The following is a 19,991-nucleotide window of genomic DNA, read 5'->3' on the forward strand; positions in this document are numbered from 1 at the left end:
TCTCGGAACACGTTTCACGAACAAATATTGAAAGCTCTCAACATCCCTTGGCTTATTCAACGACGTTGTGTGTGGAGATGATAGATCACTGAGAGGAGCTCGATGACCCCAGCAACCTTGTTGCTAGGCTGACGTCACATGGCATTGTTTCGCCGAAGGATCTTGCAACAAAATTCCACAAATTACGTCATCGGGTATTGTGACGTGATTGTAAACTTTGAGGTGCAAGGCCCCGTTCCACAAGGCGATCGTACGGTAGCGCAACGACAGTCGTTGGTCTAAGTTAAAGTATATGAGTTGCAATAACCTTAACGCTACGATAATTTTGTGGAACGGACGCCTGAATTCTAAAGGTGGACCGTTGGATGGTATTAAATTCATACGTTTCAACTTTTGACGTATTTGAAGTATTACTGTGTTATACTCAGTTGGATTATGCCGTGTATCGTGTAGGTGTCAGCCTATTCACACTCAACAGTATAATTCTAAAAACGTTATAAATGGCCAGTAATAAATAAAATACTAAACTCGCTCCCGTGTAAAACCAATTTTATGAAACTCGTGAATAGTTGTGGTATCTGACTCGCTTTCGCTCGTCAGATACCAGAACTATTCATTCGTTTCATAAAATTGGTATTACACGGGAGCTCGTTTAGTATTCTATATTTATACTTTGGTGACAAGTTTAAATATTTAGTAGTTTTTCAGGATAAATTACCCAATTTTCAAAGTCACATCACTTATAAACTTGTTGTCTTCCAGAAAGGCTCTGAAAATTCTCCTCTTCAGATCTGGAACCTAAGATGGCATGATAAACTACATTGTTTGCAGATTTTCCCAGCCATAAGGAGGTGTAGTTTTGTTCAAGATTTCAATTTAGGAAATATTGAAATTATAACATTATTTGATTAAAAAAGAAAACAGCTTTTCTCAGAGTATATTAACAATCATGCCCAAAAGGTGTGAGGCGTGAAATAAATATTAATACACATTTGTAATACATCCTGTTTGCTTTCTGTTCAGAATCAGTACTGGGGATGAATGGACGATATTTGACTGCAGGTCAGAACTACTCCTTCACTGTGGCCTTAGACTCGGACGATGTGACCGGCAGCAACCACACTGTCCTGGTGGCGGTCAGCGGTGTTGTCAGCATGCAACTGGAGATCAAGTAAGTACAGATGTGCCACTAATGGGTTGTCATTGAATAATGGCATGCACAAACGTACCATGTTTCATGTTAAGCTGAGATTGACTAATACAACAAAATAAGCTTTAGCACTGTAAACATTTAATAGGTCTACTATTTCTGGTGGGTTGTCTGCAGATTTGTTGGAAAATATATTCATTTCCACTTCAGCTGTACATCAGGGTGTGGGGACGATTCTACAGAGCCTGTGACCCTGACAGTAACCTGCACTGACTGTGACGGACTGGGCAGTGTCAGCTACACATGGGACATACACAAAGGCCAAGTCGGGGTGCTGCCTCCTCAGATGTGGGAGGGTCATGCTGTGTTGAACAGCGACAAAACAACACTGACTTTACCTGGACACTTCTTCAACCCATTTGAGCTCTACAACATCAGCGTCACAGGTGAAAACAGTATCTGTTGATGTTGGAACAGGCAACATATTATTCAATGTAGTCTCACAAGAGATGTGTAAAGCTTCATGTCAAACATGTTCATGCTGACTAAGGGACACATGTGACTCCTAAGCTAAGGTGCTGCAATTCCCTGCCTCACTTTGGCATGCCAGAAAGCTAGGATCACGAGTTTGAATCCCAGATTCTCCCTGATCCTGTAACCTTGAGTTCTACAAAAGTGGAATATATGTTAGGCCTGGATCACTTCAGGCTTTCCTCCCTGCTCTCATAACCCCAAAATAAGTGAAATACTATGTAAGGCTGTGTTAAACCAAACTCTCGTTGACTAAATATATGAAACTTTATCAGTGTATTTATCCTGTTTATCAGAGAAACTGTGACACATGTTTGTTAATTATCTATTAATGAAACTTTTATTTCAGCCCTAACCAATGCTTCATCTGAGGGGTCTGCTTTCCACATGATGCCAGTCAGGGGTAGGTGTCGATCAGTGCCATCTTGGCATGTACCCAGTGGGGTACCAGGGCAGGGTAGGTCCCCAGAGCTGACTTGATATGGAGGGGTTACAGTATAACCTTGTTGGTAGGGTATCACCATCCCCTGAGTTAATTGTTGATGCTATCAACCACTTGTTTACCTGACCAAGACTGCCTGGAATAATGCTGAACACATCACAAAACAACATTCACTTTCCCAGACAGGCAGGAATTGAAGATGTATCCCTTAGGATACCTTTAACATTAGCAAACTGGTCCAGACTCGCCAGCCAGATAGTGCTAATTTCTATCCCTGTGAAATACAAGGAAGGTCACGCCGGTTCGAAACATGTCCTTGCATTGTGTGTTGGTTGGGTTCCACAACTTCTGTTTTGCTGTTTCATTAGCATTGATGTAATGGTTGTATGATTTGTTTGTTCTTTTCGCAAAGCTCTGTAAGTTTTAGGGGATGTGTGGGCGTATGTCTCAAAACTAAAGAAATAAATGTTTTCCCACATTGATTATGATCTCATAGCATCCATATTGGCATGATATTTTCATTCCAGAGGACAAAGTGTACATAACGTCCAACAGCAACACCACCTCAGTCCCTGTAGACAGCTACATAACATTCCTGCTGCTGGTCAATGATTCCTCCTCTTCAGTGTCGGTGGACATTGGTGGACAGGACTCCTGCATCCCCAGCCTTCAGACTCTTACACCAGCAGTCAGAAGTAGCTACCCTCTTTCTACCTTTCTGCTGTCTTCATCCACAGAGGGACTGACATATGCCTTGTTTGGGACACATTTGGGAAGGGCTGGCAACTTCATCATCAATGCATCAACAGCTAGCCCCACACCCAGCCAGTCCCTAACATCACTGGATGTAGTGTATGAGAAGATTGATGTGGGACAGTGTACTAATGACATCTTTGTGAATGGAGCATCCAGAAGTATTCAAGCTGCCCCAGTGTACTTTAGAAGCAGTGATTTGTACTTAATTCTGTACGGAACAGAGTCCTGTGTGTTGACCTTCCAGAACTACCACTGGACAGTGGTGTCTTACAAAGAGGAGGATACCAGCATGTGTTATAGGGAGGAAGATTTTGAATCTGTCACCTTGCCTGCTGGCATTGGGAACAGTGAGATTCTTTACATCCCTGCAGGGGCTTTACCTCAGGGTTATTACAGAGTAGGCGTGAGCTATGAAAATCATGACTCCCATTCCTCTGTGGGCAGCAGAACTCTGTATGTGAGTAGTTTTCTTGTCACAAAATGCATGTTTCTTTGTATATTCTGTATGGAGGACTGTTAAGATAGCCATGATTGTTTTTACATGGCTGCTAGTAATTCTTTCAAATAAGCTAGACCTGATGAACCTGTTAATGTGATTGAACATCAGAAGCAAAGTACCAGACCATAATGTTCAAATGTTGCCAAACTTTTTCTCAACATTGGAAAGTAGCTTGTCATGTGAATGTCATTGAATGCTGATGACTCCCTGCTTATTTGCTTTGTAATGTAACTTGAATGTTGATGGCTTCCTGTCTGTTAGCTTCCTAATGTAAGTTGAATGATGATGGCTTCCTGTCTGTTAGCTTCCTAATGTAAGTTGAATGTTGATGGCATCCTGTCTGTTAGCTTCCTAATGTAAGTTGAATGTTGATGGCATCCTGTTTGCTTTGCAATGTAAGTTGAATGTTCCTGGCTTAATTCCTGTCTGTTAGCTTCCTGATGTGAGTTGAATGTTGATGGCTTCCTGTTTCTTTCATGATATAAGTTGAATGTTGATGGCTTTCTGTTTGATTGCTTCCTAATGTAAGTTGAATATTGATGGCGTAATTGCTTTGAATTTTCTTCATTCCAGGGTTTTCTGCAGTTTGTTAATGAGCCCCTTGTTGTCGTGATGTCCCCCAGCGTCACACATCTGGCCCATGATAGAAATCTCCCCCTTGTCCTTAATGCCAGTGCCAGCTACAACCCCAACGTGGGCCTTCCCACTACAATCAGGTATTGTTCTTTGTACACAACTTTGTCAAACACAGCTATGTGAAGATGCATCACTTTTGGTTGATTACTTATTTCACCTGAATAAGAAAACACAAACTATATGTGAAAGATATAGAGAGGTAACGTAAGTTGAAGCTCCAGCATGTACAGTGTCATTTATCACGTCTTAGAAAGATGGCCTTCCTGTCCTTCTTTTCACTTCTTTCTTTGGACACTCATTAGCAGTGTGTGTGATTGTGTCAATACATAAACAAGGCTACCTCACTGATTTACGAAAGACAAACTACTAATGGCAAGAAGCGTTAAGTAACCCTTATTCAGTGTCTGCATCTTGTGGTGAAATTATTATTCTGATGTTTACTTTCACATCTGATATTTTGAAGAGACATTTTTACTTTTGGTAGAATTCCTTTGAACTCCCTTTACATATTAATCTGAATTTAAATCTGTATGAAATTAATTCTGTATGCTTAAGATATTTCAGTTATGTTTATTTTGTATTTTGTATGGCTGTTGTCAGTTATTCCATAAATTCTGATCGACCGCACTAAATTTAACATTTGAAACCTCACACTGCGCTTTTGATTCCAAATTCCATTTAGTGCTGTTAAATCTACAGGTAACCTAGCTCTACATTGAAAACAGTATGTTTATATACTAATTGGGTATGCCAAAGATATTTCAGTGATGGCTTGATCTGCGACTGTTTTACTTCAGGTATTCCTGGCATTGCCAAATGGACGGTCAGCCATGTGACTGTGTGCCTAAGATGTGGCCTGCTGTCGGAAATGACACTCAAATAATTCCTCTCACAGGTAAGATGTGATAAACATTGTTTATACTTTGGTGACAAGTTTAAATATTTAGTAGTATTTTTTTCAGGATAAATTACCCAATTTTCAAAGTCACATCACTTATAAACTTGTTGTCTTCCAGAAAGGCTCTGAAAATTCTCCTCTTCAGATCTGGAACCTAAGATGGCATGATAAACTACATTGTTTGCAGATTTTCCCAGCCATAAGGAGGTGTAGTTTTGTTCAAGATTTCAATTTAGGAAATATTGAAATTATAACATTATTTGATTAAAAAAGAAAACAGCTTTTCTCAGAGTATATTAACAATCATGCCCAAAAGGTGTGAGGCGTGAAATAAATATTAATACACATTTGTAATACATCCTGTTTGCTTTCTGTTCAGAATCAGTACTGGGGATGAATGGACGATATTTGACTGCAGGTCAGAACTACTCCTTCACTGTGGCCTTAGACTCGGACGATGTGACCGGCAGCAACCACACTGTCCTGGTGGCGGTCAGCGGTGTTGTCAGCATGCAACTGGAGATCAAGTAAGTACAGATGTGCCACTAATGGGTTGTCATTGAATAATGGCATGCACAAACGTACCATGTTTCATGTTAAGCTGAGATTGACTAATACAACAAAATAAGCTTTAGCACTGTAAACATTTAATAGGTCTACTATTTCTGGTGGGTTGTCTGCAGATTTGTTGGAAAATATATTCATTTCCACTTCAGCTGTACATCAGGGTGTGGGGACGATTCTACAGAGCCTGTGACCCTGACAGTAACCTGCACTGACTGTGACGGACTGGGCAGTGTCAGCTACACATGGGACATACACAAAGGCCAAGTCGGGGTGCTGCCTCCTCAGATGTGGGAGGGTCATGCTGTGTTGAACAGCGACAAAACAACACTGACTTTACCTGGACACTTCTTCAACCCATTTGAGCTCTACAACATCAGCGTCACAGGTGAAAACAGTATCTGTTGATGTTGGAACAGGCAACATATTATTCAATGTAGTCTCACAAGAGATGTGTAAAGCTTCATGTCAAACATGTTCATGCTGACTAAGGGACACATGTGACTCCTAAGCTAAGGTGCTGCAATTCCCTGCCTCACTTTGGCATGCCAGAAAGCTAGGATCACGAGTTTGAATCCCAGATTCTCCCTGATCCTGTAACCTTGAGTTCTACAAAAGTGGAATATATGTTAGGCCTGGATCACTTCAGGCTTTCCTCCCTGCTCTCATAACCCCAAAATAAGTGAAATACTATGTAAGGCTGTGTTAAACCAAACTCTCGTTGACTAAATATATGAAACTTTATCAGTGTATTTATCCTGTTTATCAGAGAAACTGTGACACATGTTTGTTAATTATCTATTAATGAAACTTTTATTTCAGCCCTAACCAATGCTTCATCTGAGGGGTCTGCTTTCCACATGATGCCAGTCAGGGGTAGGTGTCGATCAGTGCCATCTTGGCATGTACCCAGTGGGGTACCAGGGCAGGGTAGGTCCCCAGAGCTGACTTGATATGGAGGGGTTACAGTATAACCTTGTTGGTAGGGTATCACCATCCCCTGAGTTAATTGTTGATGCTATCAACCACTTGTTTACCTGACCAAGACTGCCTGGAATAATGCTGAACACATCACAAAACAACATTCACTTTCCCAGACAGGCAGGAATTGAAGATGTATCCCTTAGGATACCTTTAACATTAGCAAACTGGTCCAGACTCGCCAGCCAGATAGTGCTAATTTCTATCCCTGTGAAATACAAGGAAGGTCACGCCGGTTCGAAACATGTCCTTGCATTGTGTGTTGGTTGGGTTCCACAACTTCTGTTTTGCTGTTTCATTAGCATTGATGTAATGGTTGTATGATTTGTTTGTTCTTTTCGCAAAGCTCTGTAAGTTTTAGGGGATGTGTGGGCGTATGTCTCAAAACTAAAGAAATAAATGTTTTCCCACATTGATTATGATCTCATAGCATCCATATTGGCATGATATTTTCATTCCAGAGGACAAAGTGTACATAACGTCCAACAGCAACACCACCTCAGTCCCTGTAGACAGCTACATAACATTCCTGCTGCTGGTCAATGATTCCTCCTCTTCAGTGTCGGTGGACATTGGTGGACAGGACTCCTGCATCCCCAGCCTTCAGACTCTTACACCAGCAGTCAGAAGTAGCTACCCTCTTTCTACCTTTCTGCTGTCTTCATCCACAGAGGGACTGACATATGCCTTGTTTGGGACACATTTGGGAAGGGCTGGCAACTTCATCATCAATGCATCAACAGCTAGCCCCACACCCAGCCAGTCCCTAACATCACTGGATGTAGTGTATGAGAAGATTGATGTGGGACAGTGTACTAATGACATCTTTGTGAATGGAGCATCCAGAAGTATTCAAGCTGCCCCAGTGTACTTTAGAAGCAGTGATTTGTACTTAAGTCTGTACGGAACAGAGTCCTGTGTGTTGACCTTCCAGAACTACCACTGGACAGTGGTGTCTTACAAAGAGGAGGATACCAGCATGTGTTATAGGGAGGAAGATTTTGAATCTGTCACCTTGGCTGCTGGCATTGGGAACAGTGAGATTCTTTACATCCCTGCAGGGGCTTTACCTCAGGGTTATTACAGAGTAGGCGTGAGCTATGAAAATCATGACTCCCATTCCTCTGTGGGCAGCAGAACTCTGTATGTGAGTAGTTTTCTTGTCACAAAATGCATGTTTCTTTGTATATTCTGTATGGAGGACTGTTAAGATAGCCATGATTGTTTTTACATGGCTGCTAGTAATTCTTTCAAATAAGCTAGACCTGATGAACCTGTTAATGTGATTGAACATCAGAAGCAAAGTACCAGACCATAATGTTCAAATGTTGCCAAACTTTTTCTCAACATTGGAAAGTAGCTTGTCATGTGAATGTCATTGAATGCTGATGACTCCCTGCTTATTTGCTTTGTAATGTAACTTGAATGTTGATGGCTTCCTGTTTGCTAAAGTAAGTTGAATATTGATGGCTTCCTGTCTGTTAGCTTCCTAATGTAAGTTGAATGTTGATGGCTTCCTGTTTCCTTCATTATTTAAGTTGAATGTTGATGGCTTCCTGTCTGTTTGCTTCATTATGTAAGTTGAATGTTGATGACTTCCTGGCTGTTTGCTTCGTAATGTAAGTTGAATGTTGATGGCTTCCTGGCTGTTTGCTTCGTAATGTAAGTTGAATGTTGATGGCTTCCTGGCTGTTTGCTTCATTATGTAAGTTGAATGTTAATGGCTTCCTGTCTGTTTGCTTCATTATGTAAGTTGAATGTTGATGGCTTCCTGTCTGTTTGCTTCATTATGTAAGTTGAATGTTGATGACTTCCTGGCTGTTTGCTTCGTAATGTAAGTTGAATGTTGATGGCTACCTGGCTGTTTGCTTCATTATGTAAGTTGAATGTTAATGGCTTCCTGTCTGTTTGCTTCATTATGTAAGTTGAATGTTGATGGCTTCCTGGCTGTTTGCTTCGTAATTTAAGTTGAATGTTGATGGCTTCCTGGCTGTTTGCTTCGTAATGTAAGTGGGGTGGTGGGGCCGCCAAATGGTTACCGTTGCAGTTTTTTCTCGATTGTCACACTGAAGACCCAGGTTTGATTCCCCACATGGGTACATGGTGTGCAGCTGATTTCTGGTGTGCTACTCACTCACTCGTAATGTAAGATGAATGTTGATGGCTTCCTGTCTGTTAGCTTCCTAATGTAAGTTGAATGTTCATGGCATCCTGTCTGTTAGCTTCGCAATGTAAGTTGAATGTTCATGGCATCCTGTTTGCTTCGTAATGTAAGTTGAATGTTCCTGGCTTAATTCCTGTCTGTTAGCTTCCTGATGTGAGTTGAATGTTGATGGCTTCCTGTTTCTTTCATGATATAAGTTGAATGTTGATGGCTTTCTGTTTGATTGCTTCCTAATGTAAGTTGAATATTGATGGCGTAATTACTTTGAATTTTCTTCATTCCAGGGTTTTCTGCAGGTTGTAAATGAGCCCCTTGTTGTCGTGATGTCCCCCAGCGTCACACATCTGGCCCATGATAGAAATCTCCCCCTTGTCCTTAATGCCAGTGCCAGCTACAACCCCAACGTGGGCCTTCCCACTACAATCAGGTATTGTTCTTTGTACACAACTTTGTCAAACACAGTATGTGAAGATGCATCACTTTTGGTTGATTACTTATTTCACCTGAATAAGAAAACACAAACTATATGTGAAAGATATAGAGAGGTAACGTAAGTTGAAGCTCCAGCATGTACAGTGTCATTTATCACGTCTTAGAAAGATGGTCTTCCTGTCCTTCTTTTCACTTCTTTCTTTGGACACTCATTAGCAGTGTGTGTGATTGTGTCAATACATAAACAAGGCTACCTCACTGATTTACGAAAGACATACTACTAATGTACTAATGTATATGCACAAATTATAGGCTACAAAATGTAAAGTTGTGGTTACTACAATATCCAAAGGATGTGTGGCAATGGATATCATGCAGAAAACATGATAGAAATCTACATAAAGAATGTATTTCAAGTTTTGAGGACACCAGAGACACCTATTAGGTGTTTTCTATATTCAACTGTGGCATGATATCTTTTACGTCACATTGAGCGATATGACGTCATAATAGTGACGTGCGGTGTAGAACGAAACCTTTGCAAAGCTTGCTTAGAAATGTTTTGGGTGCCCATCTCATTATAGCTTACAAAGTTGCCTTGCTACATGCTTTCAGGACCTGTCATGTGTTTAAGTGAAGTATTACAGTGTAAACAAACTGCTTGAGCCTATAAAGCACCATATCGTATTTAAAGGCTTTTTTGGGTTGTTCCATAAATTCTGATCGACCACGCTAAAAATAACATTTGAAACCTCACATTACGCAAATTCCATTTAGTGCAGGTTACCTAGCTCTACATTGAAAACAGTATGTTGATCTCCTAATTGTGTATGTCGAAGATATTTCAGTGATGGCTTGATCTGCGACTGCTTTACTTCAGGTATTCCTGGCATTGCCAAATGGACGGTCAGCCATGTGACTGTGTGCCTAAGATGTGGCCTGCTGTCGGAAATGACACTCAAATAATTCCTTTCACAGGTAGGATGTGCCAAACAATGTTTAGACTCTGGTGACAAGTGTGAATATTAAGTAGTTTTTCAGGATAAATTATCCTGTTTTCAAGGTCAGATCACTTATGAAATTAGAAAAGTGTATCTTTTTTTCAAGATGTCGATTTAGAATGTAAAGAAATTGAAACAATATTAAATTGAAAAACACGCTATTATGCCCAAAATGTTTGAGGCGTGAAATAAATATTAAAACACATTAGTAATACACCATGTTTGCTTTCTGTTCAGAACCAGTACTGACAATTGAAGGCCGACATTTGACTGCAGGTCAGAACTACTCCTTCACTGTGACCCTAGACTCGGACAATGTGACCGGCAGCAACCACACTGTCCTGGTGGTGGTCAGCGGTGTTGTCAGTCTGCATTTCAACATCAGGTTTGTATCCGAGGGGGAAGTAGTTGCTCATTAGAATCCTTTCTATTGAAAAATACTGGATTCCAGAGAATTCTCTTTATTATACCGCCGTCCTAAAAGTGAGAGGGTATATATACTGAGAGGCACAAATAACGCATACTCAAATTTAAGTGTAAATAATTTTTTACTGAAATGAAATATACAAATGACTAATTAAAGATTACACAGAATTAATGTCTATGTAAATGACATCAAAGGCGAGTGGTGTCAATAAGGTGTGTGTCCTCCTTGTGCAGCAATGCATGCTTGAAGCCGGCGAGGCATTGAGAGACACAGTAGACGAATTGCAGCCTGAGGAATACGTCTCCAATGATGGAGAAGAGCTTGAGTCAGTTGTGGAACCGTCTGTGGAGGATTTTGTTGACGTCGGACACGGCGGCCAAGTTCATCCCACAAATGTTCTATAGGGTTCAAATCTGGGGACCTTGAAGGCCAGTCCAACACATTAACGTTGTTCTGTTGCAAGAAGGCATTTGTTATCCTGGCAGTGTGAGGCCTTGCATGTTGAAAGACATGGCGACGTAAACCACGTTGAGTCAGTATTGGCAGCAGAACAGGCTGTAGAACGTTGTCGATGTAACGTCTGGCATTAAGGTTCCCCTGAATAACAACAAGATCCGAGCGGAAATTTGCATTGATTGCTTCCCAAACCATAACACCTCCACCTCCTAACCGATCACGTTCAATAACACATGGTTGTGTAAATCGTTCATGTTGGCGTCGGTATACACTAAACGTCCATCAGGGTAGCTGACTGTGAAACGTGATTCATCAGAAAAAAAAACTTGTCTCCAATCTGTACCATCGAGATTACCTCCACCAGCTGCTCATGGCTGCCGAGTCACGATTTGTCCACAGTAGGGTTGTCGACACCTCAAATTCCTGGCAGCAAGACGACGACGCACTGTACGGTCACTGATGATGCCCTTTACCTGGCAGACGTGAAGCGATTTCTGAGATGGCTGTTTACAATTTGACAATCTTGTCTCTGTGACGTCACAGGCGGTGCACCTGGTTGAGGACGGTCCCTTACGCTGCCTGTGGTTCTCAACCGCTCATGTAATCTCGATATTGTCGTTTGATGGCAATGGAAATGAGCAGCAACTTGCTCTTAGGTACGACCAGCATTTAACAACCCCATTGCTTCATTATGCTGATCTTGCGTTAACCGTGGCATTGTGTAGGCAAGTGATGGCAAAATGTTATTGTGTGCATTTATAGGGCCTACCTTTGAGGTTTGCACGTGCATCATGCCTTTCACAAAATGTGCATCGATAGCAGCATTCCAAGTGGTGTGTTGCGTTTTGGTGATTGGCTTCGTTTCCAGAAACAGTTAAAGTTTGCAACCCACATGACATGTTTACAGTCATAACAAACAATAGACAATGTCAACAAGGTAAAATGTAAACGGACCTCATATGTTCTTAAAAAATTATATCTTAAAATTGAGTATGCGTTTCTAATGCCTCTCAGTATAGTTATGTCAAGGAATTCAGTCTCCATTCTTCCAAGGACATTTTTTTGTGCGACCTACAACTTGAAAACATCCAAAAAGATTCTTTTCAAAATTGGTGAACACTTTCTATACCAATAGTGCAAAGTTTGTTTTCAATATTTCAATTTTCTGAGAAAGTACAGCTATTTTCATTTTTTTTTAACTTAAACATATGTGCAATCTATGACTTGGAAACTATTGCATGGATTCTTTTCTAATTTAGGGAACAAAAGAGAAGCAGTGCAAAGTTTGATTTTGATATATGTGTATTTTCTTATCTCCGCAGTCTTTGTATCTATGTTTCAACTGTGTCCGTAGTCTTTGTATCTATGTTTCAGCTGTGTCTGTAGCCTTGTATCTATGTTTCAACTGTGTCTGTAGCCTTGTATCTATGTTTCAACTGAGTCAGTAGCCTTGTATCTATGTTTCAGCTGTGTCTGTAGCCTTGTATCTATGTTTCAACTGTGTCTGTAGCCTTGTATCTATGTTTCAGCTGTGTCTGTAGCCTTGTATCTATGTTTCAGCTGTGTCTGTAGCCTTGTATCTATGTTTCAGCTGTGTCTGTAGCCTTGTATCTATGTTTCAACTGTGTCTGTAGCCTTGTATCTATGTTTCAACTGTGTCAGTAGCCTTGTATCTATGTTTCAACTGTGTCTGTAGCCTTGTATCTATGTTTCAACTGTGTCTGTAGCCTTGTATCTATGTTTCAACTGTGTCTGTAGCCTTGTATCTATGTTTCAACTGTGTCTGTAGCCTTGTATCTATGTTTCAGCTGTGTCTGTAGCCTTGTATCTATGTTTCAGCTGTGTCTGTAGCCTTGTATCTATGTTTCAGCTGTGTCTGTAGCCTTGTATCTATGTTTCAACTGTGTCTGTAGCCTTGTATCTATGTTTCAGCTGTGTCTGTAGCCTTGTATCTATGTTTCAGCTGTGTCTGTAGCCTTGTATCTATGTTTCAACTGTGTCTGTAGCCTTGTATCTATGTTTCAACTGTGTCTGTAGCCATGTATCTATGTTTCAGCTGTGTCTGTAGCCTTGTACCTATGTTTCAACTATGTCTGTAGCCTTGTATCTATGTTTCAGCTGTGTCTGTAGCCTTGTATCTATGTTTCAGCTGTATCTGTAGCCTTGTATCTATGGGGGGCACGGGTGGCCCAGTCGTCTAAGGCGCCGCGATTCGCTGTGCAGAGTTGTGTCCCTTGGGCACGCCAGAAACCTATGATTGTGGGTTCGAATCCCGGTTCGCCCCGATTATGTTTCTAGGTTTGTCAGCACCATACCCGTGCTCGTTGGTTTCACCAAAGTGGTAAACGTCTAAGACCTGCATCACTTCGGGCATTCCTCCCACACTAAGCTGACACGCCGCGATATAACTGGAATACTGTTAAAAGCGGCGTTAAACCCGACTCACCCCACTCACCCACCTTGTATCTATGTTTCAACTGTGTCAGTAGCCTTGTATCTATGTTTCAGCTGTGTCAGTAGCCTTGTATCTATGTTTCAACTGTGTCAGTAGCCTTGTATCTATGTTTCAACTGTGTCTGTAGCCTTGTATCTATGTTTCAACTGTGTCAGTAGCCTTGTATCTATGTTTCAACTGTGTCTGTAGCCTTGTACCTATGTTTCAACTATGTCTGTAGCCTTGTATCTATGTTTCAACTGTGTCTGTAGCCTTATATCTTTGTTTCAGCTGTGTCTGTAGCCTTGTATCTATGTTTCAACTGTGTCTGTAGCCTTGTATCTATGTTTCAACTGTGTCTGTAGCCTTGTATCTATGTTTCAACTGTGTCTGTAGCCTTGTATCTATGTTTCAACTGTGTCTGTAGCCTTGTATCTATGTTTCAACTGTGTCTGTAGCCTTGTATCTATGTTTCAACTGTGTCTGTAGCCTTATATCTTTGTTTCAGCTGTGTCTGTAGCCTTGTATCTATGTTTCAGCTGTGTCTGTAGCCTTGTATCTATGTTTCAACTGTGTCTGTAGCCTTGTATCTATGTTTCAACTGTGTCTGTAGCCTTGTATCTATGTTTCAACTGTGTCTGTAGCCTTGTATCTATGTTTCAACTGTGTCTGTAGCCTTGTATCCATGTTTCAACTGTGTCAGTGGCCTTGTATCTATGTTTCAACTGTGTCAGTAGCCTTGTACCTATGTTTCAGCTCTGTCAGTGGCCTTGTATCTATGTTTCAGCTGTGTAAGTGGGTGTGGTGGGACATATGAGCATACAGACGCTCTTTCCTTCGAAGTGAGCTGCCTTGACTGTTTTGGAACAGTCACTTACTCGTGGAGGGTTGAGCGGAACGGCTTGGAGGGCCTCCCAGTCAGCTCATGGGCTCCAAATGCTGTGGTTGGCAGTGACGGATCTCTCACTGTGCCTCCCGGCACCTTAATACCATGGCAGTCATACAACTTCATTGTCCGAGGTAAGAAATCATACTGTGAGTTAATCGTCGACCAGTCTTCAGGGGTACATGATGGGATGTACCTGTGTGTGAGCCTGTGTACCCAGTGCCAGCAGGGTACTTCACATCAGGCACCGGTTAACAACAAATATATCTCACTGGCATAAACTGTGCCCATTTACTAGTATCGGTATCTAACATGTCTTCATGTCTTTTGGCCAGCGAACTGTTTCACAGACATCTTAACAGAGTTATCATCCTTGCATTACAATCAGGTGAGGGGTTAAAAGGGGTTTGACATTGCGTGCAAGATCATTGTACTTATAAAGCGACGTGCATGCATGTGTTTGTGTGTGGCTGCTTGTACTAGTCCGCAGTGATGCTGATTTTAATGTGCTTGCCCACTGTGCAACATTGATACAGTTTAGCATGAATACCCCGTTCAGACACAGTATACTGGCTCCAAGCCAACCAGTCCTTCTTTTAGCCCCTTAATGACAATCGACAGGCAGGGTAACAACAAGTACCATCTTTTAACATCTTTTGGTATGATGAGGCCAGGGATCAAACCTGGACCTTCCGTTCTCCGGGTGGATGCTCTACCACCAGACCACTGAGTTGGTCGCATTACAATCAGATGTGATCAGGTATGTTTGCTAAACTGGATTTGGTAGGTGTTCAGTTTTGGGATAATATAATCATATCATTGTAGTGGCATTGGTAAGAGTTCGGCATTCCCTGCGGGGTATTTGAAATTGATACTGTATCTGTCAACAGGGAAAGAATAACCAATACAAAATGAGCACCTGAAGATAACATTCCTTTATACAATACAAACCTCATTAACTTTACCTTCATAAAAATATGCATGCAAAATAAGACAACTTTACCTTCCTTATCTAGATAACCCTAATATTAAGAGTTAAAGATTTAAAGGGTCCTTAGATATTGTATAAATGCCATAGGAAAAGACCTCCAGGACCCCTGTGGTTTCTAACACTGACTGATATTGTTATTCCGCTTGCCTCAGACCACCGAGTTTGGTGGAATCATGACAATATTTTGCTCCAAATCAAGCCATTCAATTAACTGTATTACAAGTGTGCCAAAATACAGCACCAGTACATAGACTGGATAAATCAACTTTGACACGCTGGTTTTAGTTAGCAATGTTTTTTATATAGTAGCAGTGTGATTTGTTGTCATATTATACAGAGTAACATTCGATACTGTCAGTCATGCTAATAGTTATTATTAGAGGGTTTTTTAAATTTACTTATTTTAGACCAAATTATCCTAGATATTCCTAATTGTCTCAATTTGGAGTTTGTCATGGTTACCTGGAGCTCAGCATCTTCCTGAGGCAAGGGCGTTAACTGACTATAAAAGTCCAGTTTCCACCCTAGCCGAACAAGGCTGGTGTTCCAGAGTTACATTTTGGCTGGACTAACGAGTCAATGCATAGTCCAATCAAAAACGAAAAACCTAACGAACTATACATTCGGTTGGTAAACAACATGGATTTCAAAGTACAGATGTAGGTTGACTGCAGAATGTGCAAAATGTGTACCGTCAGCTCGGACTCTACGGATATTTTCCAAATGTTTTTATGTTTTTAATCAAGTTGCTCACGTGATTTGATGCATTTCAGGGGGTAAGACACGTTTTATTAAAATATTGACTTTGATTATTGCTCAGATCGTCTTGACTGGGCATCACCATTGTGTTTGGAGCAAATCCAAGTGATATGTTAGGTGGAATCTGATTGGGCAGTAGGAGGGACATAGAAGGGGCATAACTCGCAATAGCCACTGGTCGCCCTACGATCAAGCAAAGAAACATAGTCAGTTAACGCCCTTGCCTCAGGAAGATGGGAGCTCAGAGGATTTTCTTTAGTATGTATTTTATATATTCAAGCTAGTTATTTGATATAGATATATTTCACACAAGATCTATAAAAATCACAGTACATAATATTACCCTGGGTCAACATTCTTAAGGGTTATGCTTTCAAATTACACCCATGAAGATCCGGGTTATAATAGGTGTTCAGCAACCAATGTTTATCGTAAAAGGCGACTATGCTTGTCGTAAGAGGCAACCATTTGGAGCGGGTGATCAGGCTCGCTCACTTGGTTGATGCATGTCATCATATCCCAATTGTGTGGATCAATGCTCATGATGTAAATCACTGGATTGTCTGGTCCAAACTCGGCTATTTACAGGCCACCTTCTAAAGGTGGAATATTGCTTAGTGCGGTGTTAAACAATAAACAAACTTTCAAATTACATTCTCAGCTCCCTAAAAAGTATACAACTGAAGATGTATCTCAGTTATTAGTTTGTATGGGATGGCACACAAAGTCGAAACTGTGAGAAAACCTTTTAATGTCATCATGGTTATCTTTCTATGCTTTTGTTTTTCTTGAAAGGCACAATCAACCCTTCAGGCGAGGCATCCTATGCTATTGACCCTTATCGTGAGTGTGAACTATTTTACCGCATGATATAGATTTCAGTGCTCACCTGGTCATAGAAACTTGGAGTTCATATGATCATAATTTGTACAATGTCTATCTGTTTGTCTGTAAGACTAACTTGTTTAAATGATGATGATGACTAGAATTTGTATAATGTCTATCTTTCTGTAAGACTAACATGTTTTAATGTACAAAGTCTATCTTTGTTTGTAAGACTAACATGTTTAAATGATGATGACGATGATCAGAATTTGTACAATGTCTATCTGTTTGTCTGTAAGACTAACATGTTTAAATGATGATGATGATGATGATGATGATGATGATAATAAATGTAAAACTGAGGAGTACACAGAAGTTCTCTGATTTCAGAATTTTACGTGTTCCTCATGCCCCAAATTGTCAGTGTATCCACAGGGAGCCCTCTCCTGTTCCTTATACTGAGGAACCTTTATTCCTCTGAAGCTGAAATACACCTTCGGTTTCTTGACAAATACCTGTGTACATCCAACTTGTCAGTAATAACACCAGCAAGAAGAGCCACCTATCCTCTATCGTTCTTCAACCTGACAGAACAGACTGACAGTCAGGAGTACCAAGTCGTCAGTCAGCAGTTTACAGTACCAGGCATATATAGCATCTGGGGGAACACCTATGTCAATGGTAAATTCTTCTCTTCGATAGTAACAGTCACTGTACAAAATGCAAACAATTGTTCAATGAACGTTGAAATCCTGGGTGTTGGGGATAGTTTACTGGCGGCTACAGAGTACACTTTGGGCCATGACATCCATTTTACATCCACATACTCGTCTGTGTGCGAGGACTTGACCATTTTGTCATACAACTGGACAGTATCCCAAGACTTGATCGGTGATCCACATAGATGCAGATTTGAAGATGATTTTCAAGAGGTGACCCTGCCTTTGACCTCTGCGGTAGTGTCAAGTGAGTCGTTTCATATCGGCAAAAAGATGCTGCCTCTTGGCTACAACAGGCTGTGTTTGGTGATCGTCTTCAGGACAGGATCTGTTGAATACCAGAGTCGAGCATGTGTGAGTACAATCTTCTTTTTTTGTTCATTAATAAGCTGCTTATTGAAAACAACAGATAGAGTTAATCTATTGCCACCTGTCAATCAAACAACATGAATGATAGGGCTGGGTCAGGTAACACGGGTACTCGGGTCGGGTGGTTCCTGAGTAGGACCCGGATACCCACGTGACAACAGACCTGTGGTTAGTCATGTGATATATTGTTTAATGGCAAAACGTATCTAGAACTTCCACGGTTACACTATAAGTGACTTATGTTCGCATTTCTTTCCGACTATGCACACATTCCTTCTGACTTTTATATGTTTCAATAAAGATAAAACTTCAGTCAAACTTCAGTGTATGAATGACCAGATTGTTTTGTATAAGTGTCTAAATACATTTTGCCAGGGCTACGGTCAAACTATTCCTAAACAGACATTTGTACCTATCTCTTGAAACCAACAGCGGGTATACCTGGGGTAGGGTAATAATGGGGTGGGTACCCGGGTAGTAAATTTGGACTCCTCCCAGCTATAATGAATGACCAATCAGGAGTCAACAGTGATACAGAATATGCCAGTTCGTCAGACAGCTTCAAACCTCACTTTTATCAAAGTGAAAGTGTTAGAGCACAGGCTGTATGGGTGGTCACTTCTTCAGTCAGGTGGAGTACATTTGTATGCTGATGAAGTACTGTGAAGTATACAGTTTATGCAGGTATTAAACACTCGTGTTTCATGAATCTACATTTCAGCATGACATGCCTTTAAAAACATAAAATTATTGACGACATGAACCATACTGTTTGTGCTTTGTGCTGTCTATTTCGAATTTGAATGGTGGAGTTCTGCATTGTATAGTCTGTGAAACTCGAGTATTTGCCTGTGCCCCAAGATACATAGAGAACTTGTGCCAGTGCGATGACCTAGCCCTTTGTTCTCGCGACAGTTCACATCTAGACATATTAATACACACAATGATGGGCAACATTTGGTATGGTCCCTAATGGTGTGAAACACATGAATAAGTCCTTACATATGCCATATATTTGGATGACTATTTCTCACTGATTGTTGCTGGCAGTATTATGTAATCCTGCTCTGGCAACAGATTAACTTTGACATGAGAAAGTCTAATCGTGTATAGATTGAAATGTTCATAAACCCTCCCTTGTTGTTTCAGGGTTATTTGAAAATGCTCCCAGGTCCATTAGTGACATCACTGTCTCCTTCTGCATCTTTCCTGACACTGCCCAGAAATCGCCCCCTGGTGCTGAATGCCAGCACTAGCTATAACCCCAACTCAGATGACCAGTCAAACATCAGGTACAAAGTGGCTATAACCCCAACTCTTATGACAGGTCAAACATCAGGTACAAACTGGCTATAACCCCAACTCAGATGACCAGTCAAACATCAGGTACAAACTGGCTATAACCCCAACTCTGATGACCAGTCAAACATCAGGTACAAACTGGCTATTACCCCAACTCTGATTACCAGTCAAACATCAGGTACAAACTGGCTATAACCCCAACTCAGATGACCATTCAAACATCAGGTACAAACTATAGCCCCAACTCTGATGACCAGTCAAACATCAGGTACAAACTGGCTATAACCCCAACTCAGATGACCTGTCAAACATCAGGTACAAACTGGCTATATACCCAACTCAGATGACCTGTCAAACATCAGGTACAAACTGGCTATATACCCAACTCAGATGACCTGTCAAACATCAGGTACAAAGTAGCTATAACCACAACTCTAATGACCAGTCCAACATCAGGTACAAACTGGCTATATACCCAACTCAGATGACCTGTCAAACATCAGGTACAAAGTAGCTATAACCACAACTCTAATGACCAGTCAAACATCAGGTACAAACTGGCTATAACCCCAACTCAGATGACCAGTCAAACATCAGGTACAAAGTGGCTATAACCCCAACTCAGATGACCAGTCAAACATCAGGTACAAAGTGGCTATAACCCCAACTCAGATGACCAGTCAAACATCAGGTAGAAAGTGGCTATAACCCCAACTCAGATGACCAGTCAAACATCAGGTACAAACTGGCTATAACCCCAACTCAGATG

At 41.0% G+C, this 19,991-nt stretch overlaps 1 protein-coding gene across 1 annotated transcript in view; it reads left to right on the forward strand.

The window, feature by feature from the left end:
- Positions 1-19,991, forward strand: part of LOC139479059 (uncharacterized) — a 103,889-nt gene that overhangs the window by 47,361 nt on the left and 36,537 nt on the right. Inside the window, exons 39-49 of the mRNA XM_071261813.1 lie at positions 1,024-1,171; positions 1,361-1,596; positions 2,031-2,084; positions 6,919-7,604; positions 8,906-9,048; positions 9,934-10,031; positions 10,292-10,439; positions 14,159-14,391; positions 16,803-16,850; positions 17,223-17,905; positions 19,070-19,212. Coding sequence (XP_071117914.1) covers positions 1,024-1,171; positions 1,361-1,596; positions 2,031-2,084; positions 6,919-7,604; positions 8,906-9,048; positions 9,934-10,031; positions 10,292-10,439; positions 14,159-14,391; positions 16,803-16,850; positions 17,223-17,905; positions 19,070-19,212 — 2,620 coding nt within the window. The remainder of the gene's footprint in view (positions 1-1,023; positions 1,172-1,360; positions 1,597-2,030; positions 2,085-6,918; positions 7,605-8,905; positions 9,049-9,933; positions 10,032-10,291; positions 10,440-14,158; positions 14,392-16,802; positions 16,851-17,222; positions 17,906-19,069; positions 19,213-19,991) is intronic.

Source organism: Haliotis cracherodii, unplaced genomic scaffold, assembly GCF_022045235.1.
Source record: "Haliotis cracherodii isolate W230 unplaced genomic scaffold, xgHalCrac1.p SCAF_1, whole genome shotgun sequence".
NCBI classification, from domain to species: Eukaryota; Metazoa; Mollusca; class Gastropoda; order Lepetellida; family Haliotidae; genus Haliotis; species Haliotis cracherodii.